The sequence below is a fragment of the Natator depressus genome, chromosome 27 (assembly GCF_965152275.1).
Source record: "Natator depressus isolate rNatDep1 chromosome 27, rNatDep2.hap1, whole genome shotgun sequence".
Lineage (NCBI taxonomy): Eukaryota > Metazoa > Chordata > Testudines > Cheloniidae > Natator > Natator depressus.
Genome location: NC_134260.1, coordinates 8,639,120 through 8,653,131, shown reverse-complemented (window position 1 = coordinate 8,653,131; position 14,012 = coordinate 8,639,120). Strand labels below are relative to the sequence as shown.

General features: G+C 54.1%; 1 protein-coding gene across 2 annotated transcripts; it reads left to right on the top strand.

Moving 5' to 3' along the window:
- The first annotated feature begins 1,471 nt into the window (after positions 1-1,471).
- Positions 1,472-14,012, top strand: G6PC3 (glucose-6-phosphatase catalytic subunit 3). 2 transcript variants are annotated; one of them, XM_074940754.1, is made up of 7 exons: positions 1,472-1,547; positions 2,086-2,313; positions 3,787-3,893; positions 6,334-6,424; positions 8,464-8,582; positions 9,449-9,590; positions 10,701-14,012. In XM_074940754.1, exons 2-7 carry the CDS (start codon positions 2,096-2,098, stop codon positions 11,059-11,061), a joined length of 1,038 nt encoding a protein of 345 aa, XP_074796855.1. In that variant the 5' UTR covers positions 1,472-1,547; positions 2,086-2,095; the 3' UTR covers positions 11,062-14,012. The 2 variants fall into 2 exon arrangements, with proteins under 2 accessions (XP_074796855.1, XP_074796854.1); XM_074940753.1 differs by lacking the exon at positions 1,472-1,547 and having other exon boundaries at positions 1,947-2,313.

Below are 14,012 nucleotides of genomic sequence, written 5' to 3'. Positions count from 1 at the left end.
TCATTTTTGCTTCTTAATCATGGAGAAAGGCAGCCTGAAAGGAACTCCTCCTCTGCCAGAAAGGATGGAATGTTTACTCCCCTACCCCCCTTCCCTGTTTAGAGATATCAAATATTGTCTAGTCCTCCAGTCATCCACAGAGTTTTCCAGGATAGGAAATACGTACATTTTGAACATAAAGAAGCAGCCGGGAAGACTTTTTTTGTAAAAAGAGGGGGAACCCCCCAAAATCTTCTTAAACATTCCAGTCCAGAGCAGCAAACAATGGCATAAACCTACTTCCCTCCCACCCCTTTGCAGGTCACCTTTAAGAGTAAACTTCCCAGTGGGGCTACTATGCTCTATAGCAATACATAAATAACAGCATAGACATGCACTTCATGCAAGGTTTCGTGAGCTGTAGTTCACAAAAGCTTATGCTCAAATAAATTTGTTAGTCTCTAAGGTGCCACAAGTCCTCCTTTTCTTTTTAAGGTTTCTAGTATCTCCCAGTGGTTTTATGTGACTTAATACGCTGGTTACTTCCCCTTCCCCCAAAAATCTTGTTTAGATTTAATTTACTGCTTTACTGGGTTTGAACCAGAGGTCAGCAACGTGTCCGTGGTAAAAATTTTCAGGTCCGTGGTAATTTTTCAAGAAACATTGAATGACTCTGAATGACAACCCCCGTCCGTCTGTCCGTCAGTCATTAAGTATGGTAATTTTGTCAAGTGTCCGTCGCGCAACATGGTGGTGCCGACCCCTGGTTTGAACAAGATGGAACTGAAGGCACATTGACTCAGGCACGGGAGTAACAGCAGGCTATATGGGACTGAGGGCCCAGATTAGAGAATGAGATTATAAATGCGGGCAGGGTGACCAGATGTCCCAATTCTATAGGGACTGTCCCGATATTTGGGGCTTTGTCTTATAGAGGTATCTATTACCCCCCATTCCCTGTCCCAATTTTTCACACTTGCTAGCTGGTCACTCTAAATGCAGGGGGTGCATGGTGTGGGTTTGGAGGTACAGGGGAGGAGGGAGGCTGGGAGTGGGGCACGGGAGGGATATAGCGGGTAGGGTTGGGGTGTAGGGAGGGAAACAGGGTGGAGAAGGGGGAGATTTGGGATACAGGTAGGAGTGGGGCATAAGGAGAAAGAGGTCAGTGGGATCTGCGCCAGTTTAGGGGATGCATCTGGAAGGAGGGGGGGCTACAGGGTGGAATGACTGCCGGGGGGGGCTACAGGTGGAACTGGGGGGGGGGGGCAGGCGTTGGATTTGGGTCCAGGAGCTGACTTAGGGGGCGTGGGACGGGACATCGGGGGCACAGGAGGAGAGGACGAGGGGGGGCCGGGGGGGGAAGAGGACGAGGCGGACGGAGGGGCGCGGCCGGCCACACAGCCGGGCCCCGGCGGGGGCGGAGAGCGCGCGTGGCGCACCCGCTGCGGCCCCGCCCCCTCCCCGTAGAACCTTGGCGGCCGCTGAGGCCTCTGGGAAATGTAGGCGCGGGGCAGGGGGCGCGGAGCCCGAGCGGGAGGGCGGGAGCGTCACCATCCGGGAGCTGCCGGGTAACGGGGCGGCGGGGAAGGACTCAATGGCGCGTGGGGGGGGGGGCGGCGCGCGGGCCGAGGGAAGGGGGCGGGGCGGCGCGCGGGCCGAGGGAAGGGGGCGGGGGCTCGGGCGGCCCGGTGGTTAGGGCACGAGCCGGGGGGGGGCTGGGGAGAGCCGGGTTCGAGTCCTGCGTCAGCCTCACGCGGCTCGTTGGGGGGGTGGGACAGGCCCCGTGAGCCCCTTGGAGGAGGAAATGCGTTAAAGGGGAAGGTTTGGGGGAGGGAGAGGTGTGAGGGGGGCCGGGCTTCCCTGTCTCGGGTGCCCCCCCCGCCTTAAAGGGGAAGTCTCAAGGGAAGGGGGTTGGGGGGGGGGCAGGCTTCCCTGTCCCTCGGGGGCACCTGTTTTCTCATCAGCCTGGCCCCTTGTTCTGCCTCAGCCCAGGCACACAGCCCCTCCCCTGTGTCACACAAACTGGGGGGGTTAAAGTTGCACCCCATGCCATGGCGGGTGGGTCGCGGGTCCAGGCCAGGCTAACGCTCTCCTCTGTCCTTTCAGCCTCGCCGCCATGGACGCCTTGTACAGCAGCGGAGTTCTGTTTGCCGAGAGGCTGCAGACCGGGCCGCCCTGGCTGGAGAGGTTCTGGCTTTGGGTGACCTGCCTGGCCGATCCCAAATGTATCTTCATCGTCTTTTTCCCCCTGGCGTATTTTCTGGACCGGAAGGTCGGGGTGGCAGTGCTGTGGATCGGTTTAATCTCCGAGTGGCTCAATATAGTGGCTAAATGGTGAGAAAAGGTCTCTTCCAAGACATTCCGAGAGACACGCACACAGCTCAGGGGCAGAATCCCCTGCACTGCCCCAGGTAGCAGACTTACTGGACCAAGAGACCCATGCGCTCAGGATGTTATTAGTAATGAAACCCATCTCCCAGTGATCGGTTTTTATGTTCTAGGAAAACTGAGCAAGGCACACGCTGTCTTGCCGGCATTGCCACTTTTACGGGAAGCATGAGTCACTGCTCCTGCAATAAGGAAGCAGAGTGAGACAAAGCCACTCCCTGCCAAATCATGTGCTTCCCCTTAAAAAATAAAATCTGCTCACTGCATGGTTTCATCTTCTGAAGCATCCAGAATTGCCCACCATCCAAGCGGGGAAACTGGATGGATCCACCAGTCTGATCCATCGTAGCAGTTCCTACACTCAAAAGTACCCACTACCATTAGCCCAACTGTGGGAGAGTGAGCCAGAGGCTGTTTCCGCCTCACGACAGGTGCATCAGCTAAATCCCAGCTATGGGATCTTTATTACTAACGACAATGGCAGAGGCAGAAAGATCCGAGCGTGACTCCAGATCCCAGGTGGAAAGTGCAGCGACAGCAGCTAGAAAAGTCGTCATGATTACAGGGCCCTGCTCCTGCCACCTCACCCAACTTCAATGCTTGTGGACAGGTGGCTGTGCTCGCCAAGGAGCAAAGAGTGTGGGGGTCAAAGAGGCTCAGGACTTCAGTGGCACCCAGCGCTGTCAAGAGCCGTGGAAGGTCTGAAGCAGTGTATGCTCCTCCCCGCTTTATATATGCTCTTAGAACTGACTCAGAGCCCATAGGAATCAATGGGAGGCTGTCCATTGACTCTGCTGAGCTTTGAGTCAGGCCCAATCCTATTCCCATCAAAATAGGATGCTCCATTGACTTCAGTGGGCTATGGGTCAGGCCCACACAGCCCATAAATATCACCTAGCTCGCCTCTACTTCCCTACGTTCCTCTTTTCTACTCTCTCTCTTCCTGCCTCTTCCTCTGCTCCTCTCCACTCTCTTCCTACTCCTCTTCTTTTATAACCTTCAGGCGTTCTCTTAATAACCCAGCAAATGGCAATCGCAGGCACGCGTAGCCAGATCCTGAGCTCAGTTACACTGGTGCAGTGGAGTTACTCGGGTGTCAGTCGGAACAGACTGGCTCATATGCCGGGCAGTGTGCTGCTGGGAGATCCCTGGGCAATGGTCACAGGCCTGCTGACTGGGCAGACTTATCAAAACCAGGAACCAGAATCAGCTGACCTGCTTCCCCAGCCATCTGGAGGGAAAGGACCTGGCCAGCACTGAGGTCACATATCAGCCCTGATGTACACTAAGTTATAGATCAGGTTTTGCCCTCAACTGTGTCCCATGGGGCTATTGGCTCCAGAGAGGATGTGGCTTCTGGGAGACTTGGGCATTTTGTTTTTTAGCCTTCACAGCTCTGTCTCCTCTTTCTGCCCCTAGGTTCTTGTTTGGTGAACGGCCATTCTGGTGGGTCTATGAATCTGGGCTCTCCAGCAAGGAAAAGGTCCTGCTTCGCCAGTTCCCTGTCTCCTGTGAAACAGGGCCAGGTTGGTTATTAAGATGGCTAAAGTTTCAGCTTGTATGTCTCTGGAAAGTACCACTGTTCTTAACAGCGGTGTCCTATATTCCCATAGCCCCTTCCTCCCAAAGGATTGCAAAGTGCTTTTCAGCACGTGCACATACACAGGAATCACATTACCAACCACTGACATGCAATCCCCTCTGAGGGGGGAACGTGTCGGCTGATTAACAGCGCAGAGCTGTGTTACATAAGCGTTCAGGATGGGAAGTGAAGCATGTGGTACTGAATTGAAACTGAAGAAGGAATTTAGGGAAGCAGAAGGCAACACTCAGCATTGGAATTTGGCCAGGACAGCTGATTGACACCTCTGTACCATCACTGGAAGAGAGTCCCCTCATTACAGAAGGCCTGCCCACTTAACCTCCCGCTGCGTCAGTTTCCCCATCTGTAAAATGGCCATGAGGATTCCTACTCTCCTTTTGTAAAGTGCCTTGAGATCCACAGATGAAGAGGTTTCAGAGTAGCAGCCGTGTTAGTCTGTATCCGCAAAAAGAACAGGAGTACTTGCGGCACCTTAGAGACTAACAAATTTATTTGAGCATAAGCTTTCGTGGGCTACAGCCCACTTCATCGGCTGCATGCAGTGGAAAATACAGTAGGACGGTTTTATATATGCAGAGAACATGAAACAATGGGTGTTAACTCTTGTTATAGTGTGCATGGTAACACCCATTGTTTCATGTTCTCTGCGTATATAAAACCATCCTACTGTATTTTCCACTGCATGCAGCCGATGAAGTGGGCTGTAGCCCACGAAAGCTTATGCTCAAATAAATTTGTTAGTCTCTAAGGTGCCGCAAGTACTCCTGTTCTTTTTACAGATGAAGAGGGCAATCAATGAGGTCATTGTTGTTGATTGTTGTGTAATAGGCAGTCCTAAAAGGAGGCCAGAGGGGATTTCTAATGGGACGCACACAAGCTCCTTCCTAGTCTCTCGGGTGGCTAGTTACACAAAGGCAGCCTCAGATCCACCTTGATTTCTGAGGACTAAGCGGCAGTGGGCTCTCGGGGCCTGATCCGACTCCCACTGTCGTCAGAGGGCTCATGCCATCTGCGAGGAGGATATTGCCGGGCCCTGGGCATCTATAGAATGTGGCCGGCTGCAGGCCCCGTCTGCACTGGTGGACTGACAGTGCTCAACGTGTTGTTCTGCAGCCCACTTTGTCCAGGCCTTGGAGATGGGACAGCGCAGACAGTGCCCCAGCCTTAAGTAACCAGTCAGTTGAGTCATGGCACGGGAGAGACAGAGCTCAGCTGTAAGGCCATTAATCAGCCTGTGATTCTCAGCAGAACACATTAGTGAACGGTGGGAAGTGAAATCTGTGCCATCAACACTGGCAAGTAATAAATATCACTGCCTGCTTCTAGGCCAAGAAATCCCTGGGAAGGTCTGCTGTCTGACAGCAGGCAGTGGAGTGAAGGGGAATCTTGCTTGGTTTTTCCAGCCTGACTTCCCCCTTGCCCTGAAAGTCCAGCCTCCAGCTCCTTTTCCTGGGATCACCATTCCCTCCCCTCTGCCCCGTGAAGCCCCAGTCTCCTGTCCCGGTGGCTGGGTGCCAGCCCACGAGGGCAGATGGCTCTAAGGAAGGTTCTGTTTCCATGCATCTGGGGTGTGGATACTCATGCAATGAGAACCTTGAGTGCTAGCAACCAGAAGAGCGGGAGACCTGAGGCCATTCTTGACCACACCTTTCCCATGACATTATAGTGAGGGGGGCGCAGGTTAATGCACCAGCCACAGAACCCAGAAGTCCGCCCAGATCTAAGTCATAGAAACAATGCAGCTTGAATGCAGCATTTTATAGTACCGTGATCTCCTTGATACTGCCACCCTTCTCTAGCCTCAGTTCCCCTCTCATACTAGGGTAACACTAGCCACTTCCCTGAAGCTACTCCCTGTTTACACTGGTGTTAAGTGAGCAGAGAATAAGACTGTGAGGGCCAGCCCCTCTGTTGGGGCGCTACTCCAGTTTTCACCAGCTGAGGATCTGGCCAGGAGTCCCTAGCAGTGGTGGTTTCAGCACAGGCCGATGGATTTTACTGGGGGCCAGACTGGCTGTGTGACTTTTGGTTACAAACAGTCTTGCCAAATGGGTCAGTACCCCTTCATTCCCCAAGGAGACGACTAACACTCAGCTCTTTCCTGGCACATTTCATCAGTAGATCTCACAGCACCTTACGAAGGAGGTCAGTGTCATTATCTCTTGTTTCATAGATGGGGAAACTGAGGCGCACGCTTGTCACCCCCCCCCATGGTCCCCCTGCCGAGCTGGAAATAGAATCCAGGTCTCCTGATTCTTAGTCCAGTGCCCTACCCACTAGGCCATGCTACCTCCAGATCCTAACTATCCTCTCACAGATACAGGCAGGAAAACTATTTAACCTCTCGTGTTCCCTTTATGCAGGTAGCCCCTCCGGCCATTGCATGATCACAGGGGCAGCCTTGTGGCCCATCGCCACAGCTCTCACGGCATTGGCATCCCAACACTCCACTAGGTAGGTACCGCAGGGGCCCTGGGACGGGCAGTTCCCCGACACCCCACTGTTGGCAGGGAGGGCATTTGCCTGGAGGCTGTCGTAACACAGCTGAGCCCTGCTGTACAGATCTAGCCTGCGGCATGTCCTATTCCAATGGGTACAACTATTACCCTATTGGTTATATTTATAATTAGTGCTACAGTAGTGCCCTGAGCCCCCCAATCAGGATCAGTCCCCTAGGGCCCGAGGCTTCATTGCCCCCAATGTTGTGTCATCATAGGTGCAAAGCAGGTGGCTACAGCCACTCAGATCTGGTAGCATTTCATCCCCAGCTCGTGCTGTCCAGGCCAGCGAAGAATCTGTCCCCCGGGTGTCTAAAAATGCAATTGCTGGGGTGAGAGATGCAATGCGTTGGAAGCACAGAATGTTCAAAGACGATTATATTGAGATGTGACAGATGCTACGGCCGCATGGAATATTCCGAGACTGTCGTGTAGCTTCATGGGCCGCCTAGCAATTGTTTTCCTGGCCTAACGGGAGAGTGATCGTGCTGCATTCCATGCTGCCAAAACATTGCATCTGTCACAGCTAGTAGTAGTCAAACCCAGCATGTCTGAAAGGTGTTAAACCCTGTCTCCACTAGGTGCTAGGAGGGGCTTAATACCATGTTAGCTAACTGTATTATTAAACTAAGCCCCGATTCAGCAGGCGGTCCCTATTCAGCAAAACATTTATACATGTGCCTAGCTGTTCAGGGAGCACTTAAATCTACTTGAACGTGCATCTACAGATAAGCATGTGCATAAGAGCTGTGCTGAGCAGGGAGGGACTTAACCAAGGGCTTAAGGCCCAGATATTTAAAGGTATTTAGGCATTGCTGCACTCAGCGTTGCAGTGCCCAATTGATTTAGGAGCCTTAAGTCTGGGCTAAGTGCCTACATCCCTTTTGAAAAGGAGGCTTAAGGCTCCCAAATCAGTTGGGCATCACACCACTCAGTGCAGCATCACCGAAATACCTTCCAAATCTGGGCGTTCATGTTTTGCTGGCTTGGGGCCCAAGACAGGTGTAGCAAATTGCCGGTATGATTTACGATGGGTCCCGCGCTTCCCCTTCTTGGAGGGGGGTTCAGGGTGCAGTTTCCTGCCCCTGAACTAGTAACCGAGAGAAGGGTAGTGGAGAGGGAGGGACCCAGGCCCGCCCTCTACTCCAGGTCCCAGCGCAGGGGCCCTAGTGCTTCCTTCCCCTGAGCTACTTCCCTCTCCTGCTCTTCAGCTTGTGGGGCTTCCTGCCCTCTCTCTCTGCACAAGCCGGGTGTCTCTTTACCTAGGGTCTTGGTCTTCTAGCCAGCCACAGCACTTCTCCAAACTGCACTCTGCTCCAACTCCTTCCCCTGGCTGATTGAAGCAGGGTGGTTTTAATCAGATGACTAGCTTCAGGTGCTCTAATTGGCTTCAGGTGCTTTTAATTAATCTATAGAAACCTTTCTTCCCTCTACAGGGAATAAGGCTTCTCTTTATCCTGGGACTTACATCTTTCTCCTAGATCATTCTCCTGCTGCCTTCTGGCCACGCTGTATCACACAGGGTTTTAGTGAGTGACTGCGAAGCCCCTGGCAAAAATGGGACCATTTCCAGGAAATGTAGCACTTGGCCTTTGGCCACGTGCCCCCGTCCCGCTGTGAGCGACTATTGCAAAAAAGAAAACAACCCTCTGAAAAATTGGGGGCAATTCCCACAAACCCAAGAAAAATCTGCCAAAAATTCACCGGTTTGTTGCAGTTTCCTGCTTCCCTTCGACTCTCTTTTTTTGCCTCACGTATAAGCGTTTTTGCCCCTCTTCTTTGGCCCAATTCTCCAGCGCCCTGTACCTCACACGGACGCTCCCACCAGCGCAGAGCGTTCAGAACGGCTGTCACAGTGCAAGTGACTGCTCACGGTGCAGGGCAAAGGGGATCAGACTCGCTGGTGACTAGGACCAAACCATGCAGTGCTCAGGTACCCTGGTGGTACGAACCTGGACTTACCCCCTTCATGGTCTACTTTCCCCCCCCCAACAGCCGGCTGGTGAAGCTAACCCCCTTCGTGGTCTACTTTTGCCTCCTGCTGGCTGTGGGGCTCTCACGCATCTTCATCCTGGCGCACTTCCCCCACCAGGTGTTGGGCGGCATTGTGGCTGGTTAGTAGATCCGGGGGAGGCTGGGAGGGCGGTGGGCCTGGCACGCTTTGGGCCTGGCAGGCAGAGGGAGGAGGCTGTCTGGCTGTCACCCAGAGGAAAGGAGGTGGTGACTGCATTCAGACACTAGCCCCATCTGGGCTGGGGGCTGTACTAGCCGAGCCGTTTGGCAGGCCCTCGTGGCTGGCACCAGCGCGGTCTGGCCTAGGTCCCAGCACGGCTTCTCTACTCGGTTTCCATGTGATCTGGCCCTGGTCACGCTGGTCTGGCCAAGTTAGCCTGCAGCCTTGCCGCAAGCCTGCTCTAAGCCCCAGTGAGGAGGGTGCCACCAGGGTCTCGTGGGAGAGGAGGCAGCATAGGTGGGAGACTTGTCCTCAGGAGGCAGGTGCTGTCCCTAAAGGGATCTGGCTAGCGCCTCTCCCCCTGGGGCGCATCCATCTGCCCTGCCGCCATCAGGCTCGGGTAGGTCACTGCAATCATCCGCTTGGGGCTGATGGGCCCTAAGAGTCTGCTAACCCTCCCCTCTCCGAGCCCACCCTCGGTGGCCAGCACAGCCCCAGCAGGCTTGGCGGATGGCAGGCAGTGGGTTACACTTACCCCTCCCTGTGTGAGCCGTCACCTTGAGCCCCAGCTGACCCGAGCAGCGGGAATCCAGCAACCATCAGCTCCTCAGGACCCGCTCAGCTGGTGGTGTCTGAGCCCTCTTTCCCCTCATCGGCGGGGACCTGTGGCCAGCACCCTCCTCCCTCACTGCCGGGCAGCATCAGACTCTTTGCTCAAGCTACAGCCCCTTCCTCACCGTCCCAGTCCTCAGGCTGCTGCCGGCCAAGACTCCCTGCCCCTCTGCCCTGCGTCTCTTTGCTGCCTAGGAGCCGCCCTGGGCTGGATGCTGGAGGCCCGTGTCCCCACAGAGAGGAAGCTGAGTTTCTACCTTGCCACTTCGCTGGCCCTGCTGCTGGGCGCCATTGGGCTGTACTGGAGCATGGTCGCTCTTGGCGTGGACATCGACTGGTGAGCGTCTCATGGGAAGAGGGTCCCTTTGCACAGCTTCCCAATTGGAGAGACCCAGGCCCAGCATGGCCTGACCGGCTGCAGGACCCTGGCAGACAAACCCGCCAGGTTCTTGCTCCTCAGGTTACTGGCAACTTACCTTCCTGTGGCATCTTCCTTCCCCCGGGGCTTTATGCACAGGAATCCCTGCCCTTCCTCCAGGGTGCGACACAGTCACTCCAGCTGAGGGAGGTAGAATTGCCCAAGAGAGAACATGCCCAGGGACCAGGATAACACCCACTCTCTTGGAAAGTGCCTTGGGGAGTGGCGACAAGGGGGCCCTGCCTGGGCCACTCTGCGGCAGGCAGGCAGGCAGGCACACCACCGGTGCGTCTGCCTCAACATCCCCTTGGTCCAGGTCTAAGAAGAGCACAGGCTCTTTCCTGGCCCAATTCAAGGAGCCACCTCTGGGCATAATTTATTCAGAACACAGACCAACAGCTCAGCCCTTCTCAGCCATCCAGCTCTGGCTCTTCAGGGCAGGAGGGTCATTCAGCTAGCCACTCCACTGGTCTCCTAGCCCTCAGCCCCCCAGCACTGGCTCTGCAGCTCAGGAAGGTCAGCTGGTGGCCCCTCACCTGGTCTCAGAAATTTCTCCCTAGTCCCAGGAAGGGCCTGCAGAGCTTTCCGCTCTCTGCAGCTTCCCTGTCTCTCCCATGGCCCTTTCCTTGCTCTTCCTTGGCAGCTCTGACTCTCCAGGACTCCACGCTCTGGGGCCCAGGTACCCCCTTTTAAGCCCATATGGGAGGCAGCTAATCAGTCATAGGTCCTCAGGACCCTGCACCCTCTTAAAGGGCCAGTTCCCCTCTGACAGGACCTTTTATGTCCCCAGAGGGGGAAGGAGCTGGGGCTGGAAGAAAGCTCCTCTCTGGCATGGCCCTAAGGCCCAGGTTCAATGTGGACTCCAGCTGTCTTACTGAATTACTCACAGGAGAGCTGGCCAGTTCCTCAGGGCTGAGCAGGCCTGACAAGCTCAGAGCTGGGGCGGCAGGGCCGCTCGCCGTGCCAGTTACTGCCGGGGCCCTTTGCGAAGAGCTTTCAGGCGCTGACATTTCTCCACCGCTCGTCTAGGTCAATTCACCTGGCCACTAAGTGGTGCTTGAACCCGGAGTGGATCCGCGTAGACACGAGGCCCTTCGCGTCGCTGTGCCGGGACACAGCCTCAGCCTTGGGCCTGGGGCTGGCCACCCACTCCTCCCTCTACACCCAGCTGAGGCACGAGAGACCCGGCTGGAAGCAGCGAGCCGCAGGTGCCGGCCTGGCCCTCGCCGCCCTTCAGGGCCTGAACAACACGGCGCAGCCGGAGAACATCGGCCTGTGGTACGGCCTGAACTTTCTGAAATATGCCAGCTTCCCATGGGTGGTGGTGGCGCTTGTTCCGTGGCTGGTCCGGTCGCTCCCTCTCACGCAGACCCGGCCACACTCCGAGTAGCACGTCCAGTGCATCAGTGACCCACACAGACGGTGGGTCACTCACCCTAGGGGGCGTGGCTGGAACTACCCACAGTCGTGTAAACTAAATCTCCCGGCAAGTAGCAGCATCCATCCTCCCAGCCTCCAATGTCATTAGATGCAACAGAGGCCAAATTCTGTTCTCCCGTCTGCTGGTCCAGCCCCGTGTGTCAGTGCGGCTGTGCATGAGAGCAGCTGGCTCTGGGCTAGAGGAGGATTGCATTGGCTAGAACACTTTGCTGGAAAGCACAGTTACTTAGCCCTGCTTTGGCTAATGCAGGTTCTCCTCTGGCTTAGATGGGGCCTCATGTGAGAAGGATCCAAATAAACCAGCAGCTTGAATCTGGCCTCTTGAGCATTAGCATCAAGGAGGTTTATCTGTGCTGGGAGCAAGGGGTCTTGGGTAGGACCCTAACACGAGGCAGTGTGTCGCAAGGTGGGCTGTTTGGAGGACTAGCTGGCCCCCTGTGGCTCCAACATTGGTAGCTTCCTGTCTGGACTGCAGAGAAACTGTTCTGGCTGGTACTGAAGACCTCGTCCTGGGCATCCAATGGTTGGGACAGTTGTGTGTGAATGCAACGGGTGCATCCGCACTAGAAAATGTGGTACTCTATTCTCCAGCTGCATTGCGACTACCATAGGCTCCTAGAAATGTGGGTCTTGAAGGGACCTCAAGGGGTCATCTAGTCCAGTGTTTCTCAGCCTTTTTGATACCAGGGACCATCTTGCTGCCTTCCTAAAGGCAGGGAGCTCTCAGGGACTGGCACCAGTCCATGGACCGGGCATTGAGAAACACTGATCTAGTCCAGTCCCCCGTGCTCAGAGAGGACCAAGTACGTCTAGACCATCTCTGACAGGCATTTGTCCAACCTGTTCTTAAAAATCTCCAATGATGGGGTTCCACAACCTCCCTTGGAAGCCTGTTCCAGAGCTCCACTACCCTGAGAGTTAGAAAGCTTTCCCTAATATCTAACCTTAATCTCCTTGGCTGCAGATCAAGCCATCACTTCTTGTCCTACCTTCCGTGGACATGGAGAACAGTGGATCCCCATCCTCTTTGTAACAGCCCTTGACATATTTGATGACTGTTATCAGGTCTCGCCTCAGTCTTCTTTTCGCAAGACTAAACTTTCTCAGTTTTTTTTTAACCTTTCCTCACAGGTCAGGTTTTCTAAACCTTTGATCATTTTTGTTGCTCTCCTCTGGATTCTGTTTTGTTTGACCACATCTTTCATACAGTGTGGCACCCAAAACGGGACACAGCAGTCCAGCTGAGACCTCGGCAGTTCTGAGAAGAGCAGGACAGTTACCTCCCGTGTTGTACATACGACACTCCTGTTACTACAGCCCGGAATGATATTAGCCTTTTTCACAACTGCATCCCCTTGTGGCTTCATATTCAATGTGTGAGTCACGATTGATCCAAGCTCCTTTCCAGCAGTACGGCCACCTAGCCAGCTACTCCCCATGTTGTAGCCGTGCATTTGCTTTTTTCCATCCGAAGTGAAGTACTTTGCACTTAGAAAAGGAGTACTTTTGGCACCTTAGAGACTAACCAATTTATTTGAGCATGAGCTTTCGTGAGCTACAGCTCACTTCATCGGACGAAAGCTCATGCTCACATAAATTGGTTAGTCTCTAAGGTGCCACAAGTACTCCTTTTCTTCTTGCGAATACAGACTAACACGGCTGTTACTCTGAAACCTGTTACTTTGCACTTGTCTTTATTGAGTTTCAGCTTGTTGATTTCAGATCAAAGTCACTGATTTAAAAAGGTCCTTTTGAATTCTAAGCCTGTCCTCCGAAGGGCTCAGCCACTTGCTCCCAGCTTAGTGTCGGCTACAACTTTTATAAGCGAATGCTGCACTCCACTATCAGAGTCACTGGTACTGGCCCTAGGACAGACGCCTGCAGGACCCCACTATACATCCTCCCAGTTTGACAGCAAGCCATTGATAACTACTCTTTGACTACAGGCTTTTAACCAGTTTTGCACCCACCATATAGTAATTTCATCTACCCCACATCTTCCTAGTTTGCTTACGAGACTGTCATGCATGACTGTGTCAAAAGCCTTCCTAAAATCAATATATATCACGTCTAATGCACCCTCGCTGTTCACTAGGCCAGTACCCCTGTCGAAGAAGGAAAGGAGGTTGGTTTGGCATGATTTGTTCTTGACAAATCCCTGCTGGCTAGGCCTCATCCTCTAGCTGCTTTCAATTTGATTGTTTAGTACGTTGCCTCTTTCCAGCTATGGTCTCTAGACTAACATCTAGCGCATTGCTAGAGCGTTTCAGAAGCAGATCTCAGAGCGCTTTATGAAAGACCAAGTCATCATCCCCATTTTTCAAGCTAGGGAAACTGAGGCCCAGAGCCGTGAAGTGACTTGCCCAAGGTTACCCAGTAGACTAGTGGCAGAGCTGGGAATGGAACCCAGGGCTCCTGACTCTCCAGTCACTCTCTAGCCGGTAGGCCACACTGCCAGGAGACTAGCAACGTTGTTAAGTGCTGGTGCAGACTAGCTGGAAACCGGGGATCAGTTGTGCTGGTGGAAACCAGGCCAAGGTGTTGAACAAGGTCACGGTGACCCAAGCAGCGTCTCATCACTTAGCCGAGACAGGGCCAAAGGCCTTGAGTGATGAGGCCACAGGCCAACCTCCCTCCGGTGGTAGCGGCACTTACAGGCTGTAGCTAAAATGCTTCTGTTCGCGTATGTTGTCTGTGTCATTGCAAATCCTCTGTGACTTGAAACATTGGGGGAAGAGAGGGATGATTGTGTGTGTGGGGGGGGAAGTGATTCAGCCATGTGTTTGGCCAGCGCCTGGCACAGCAGGGGCCTGGTCCGTGACTGGGGTGTCCAGGTGCTACAGGGTAACGGCCAAGTGCTGGCTGCGCATATTTATTCCTGGTGTTGAGAACCAAATAAAG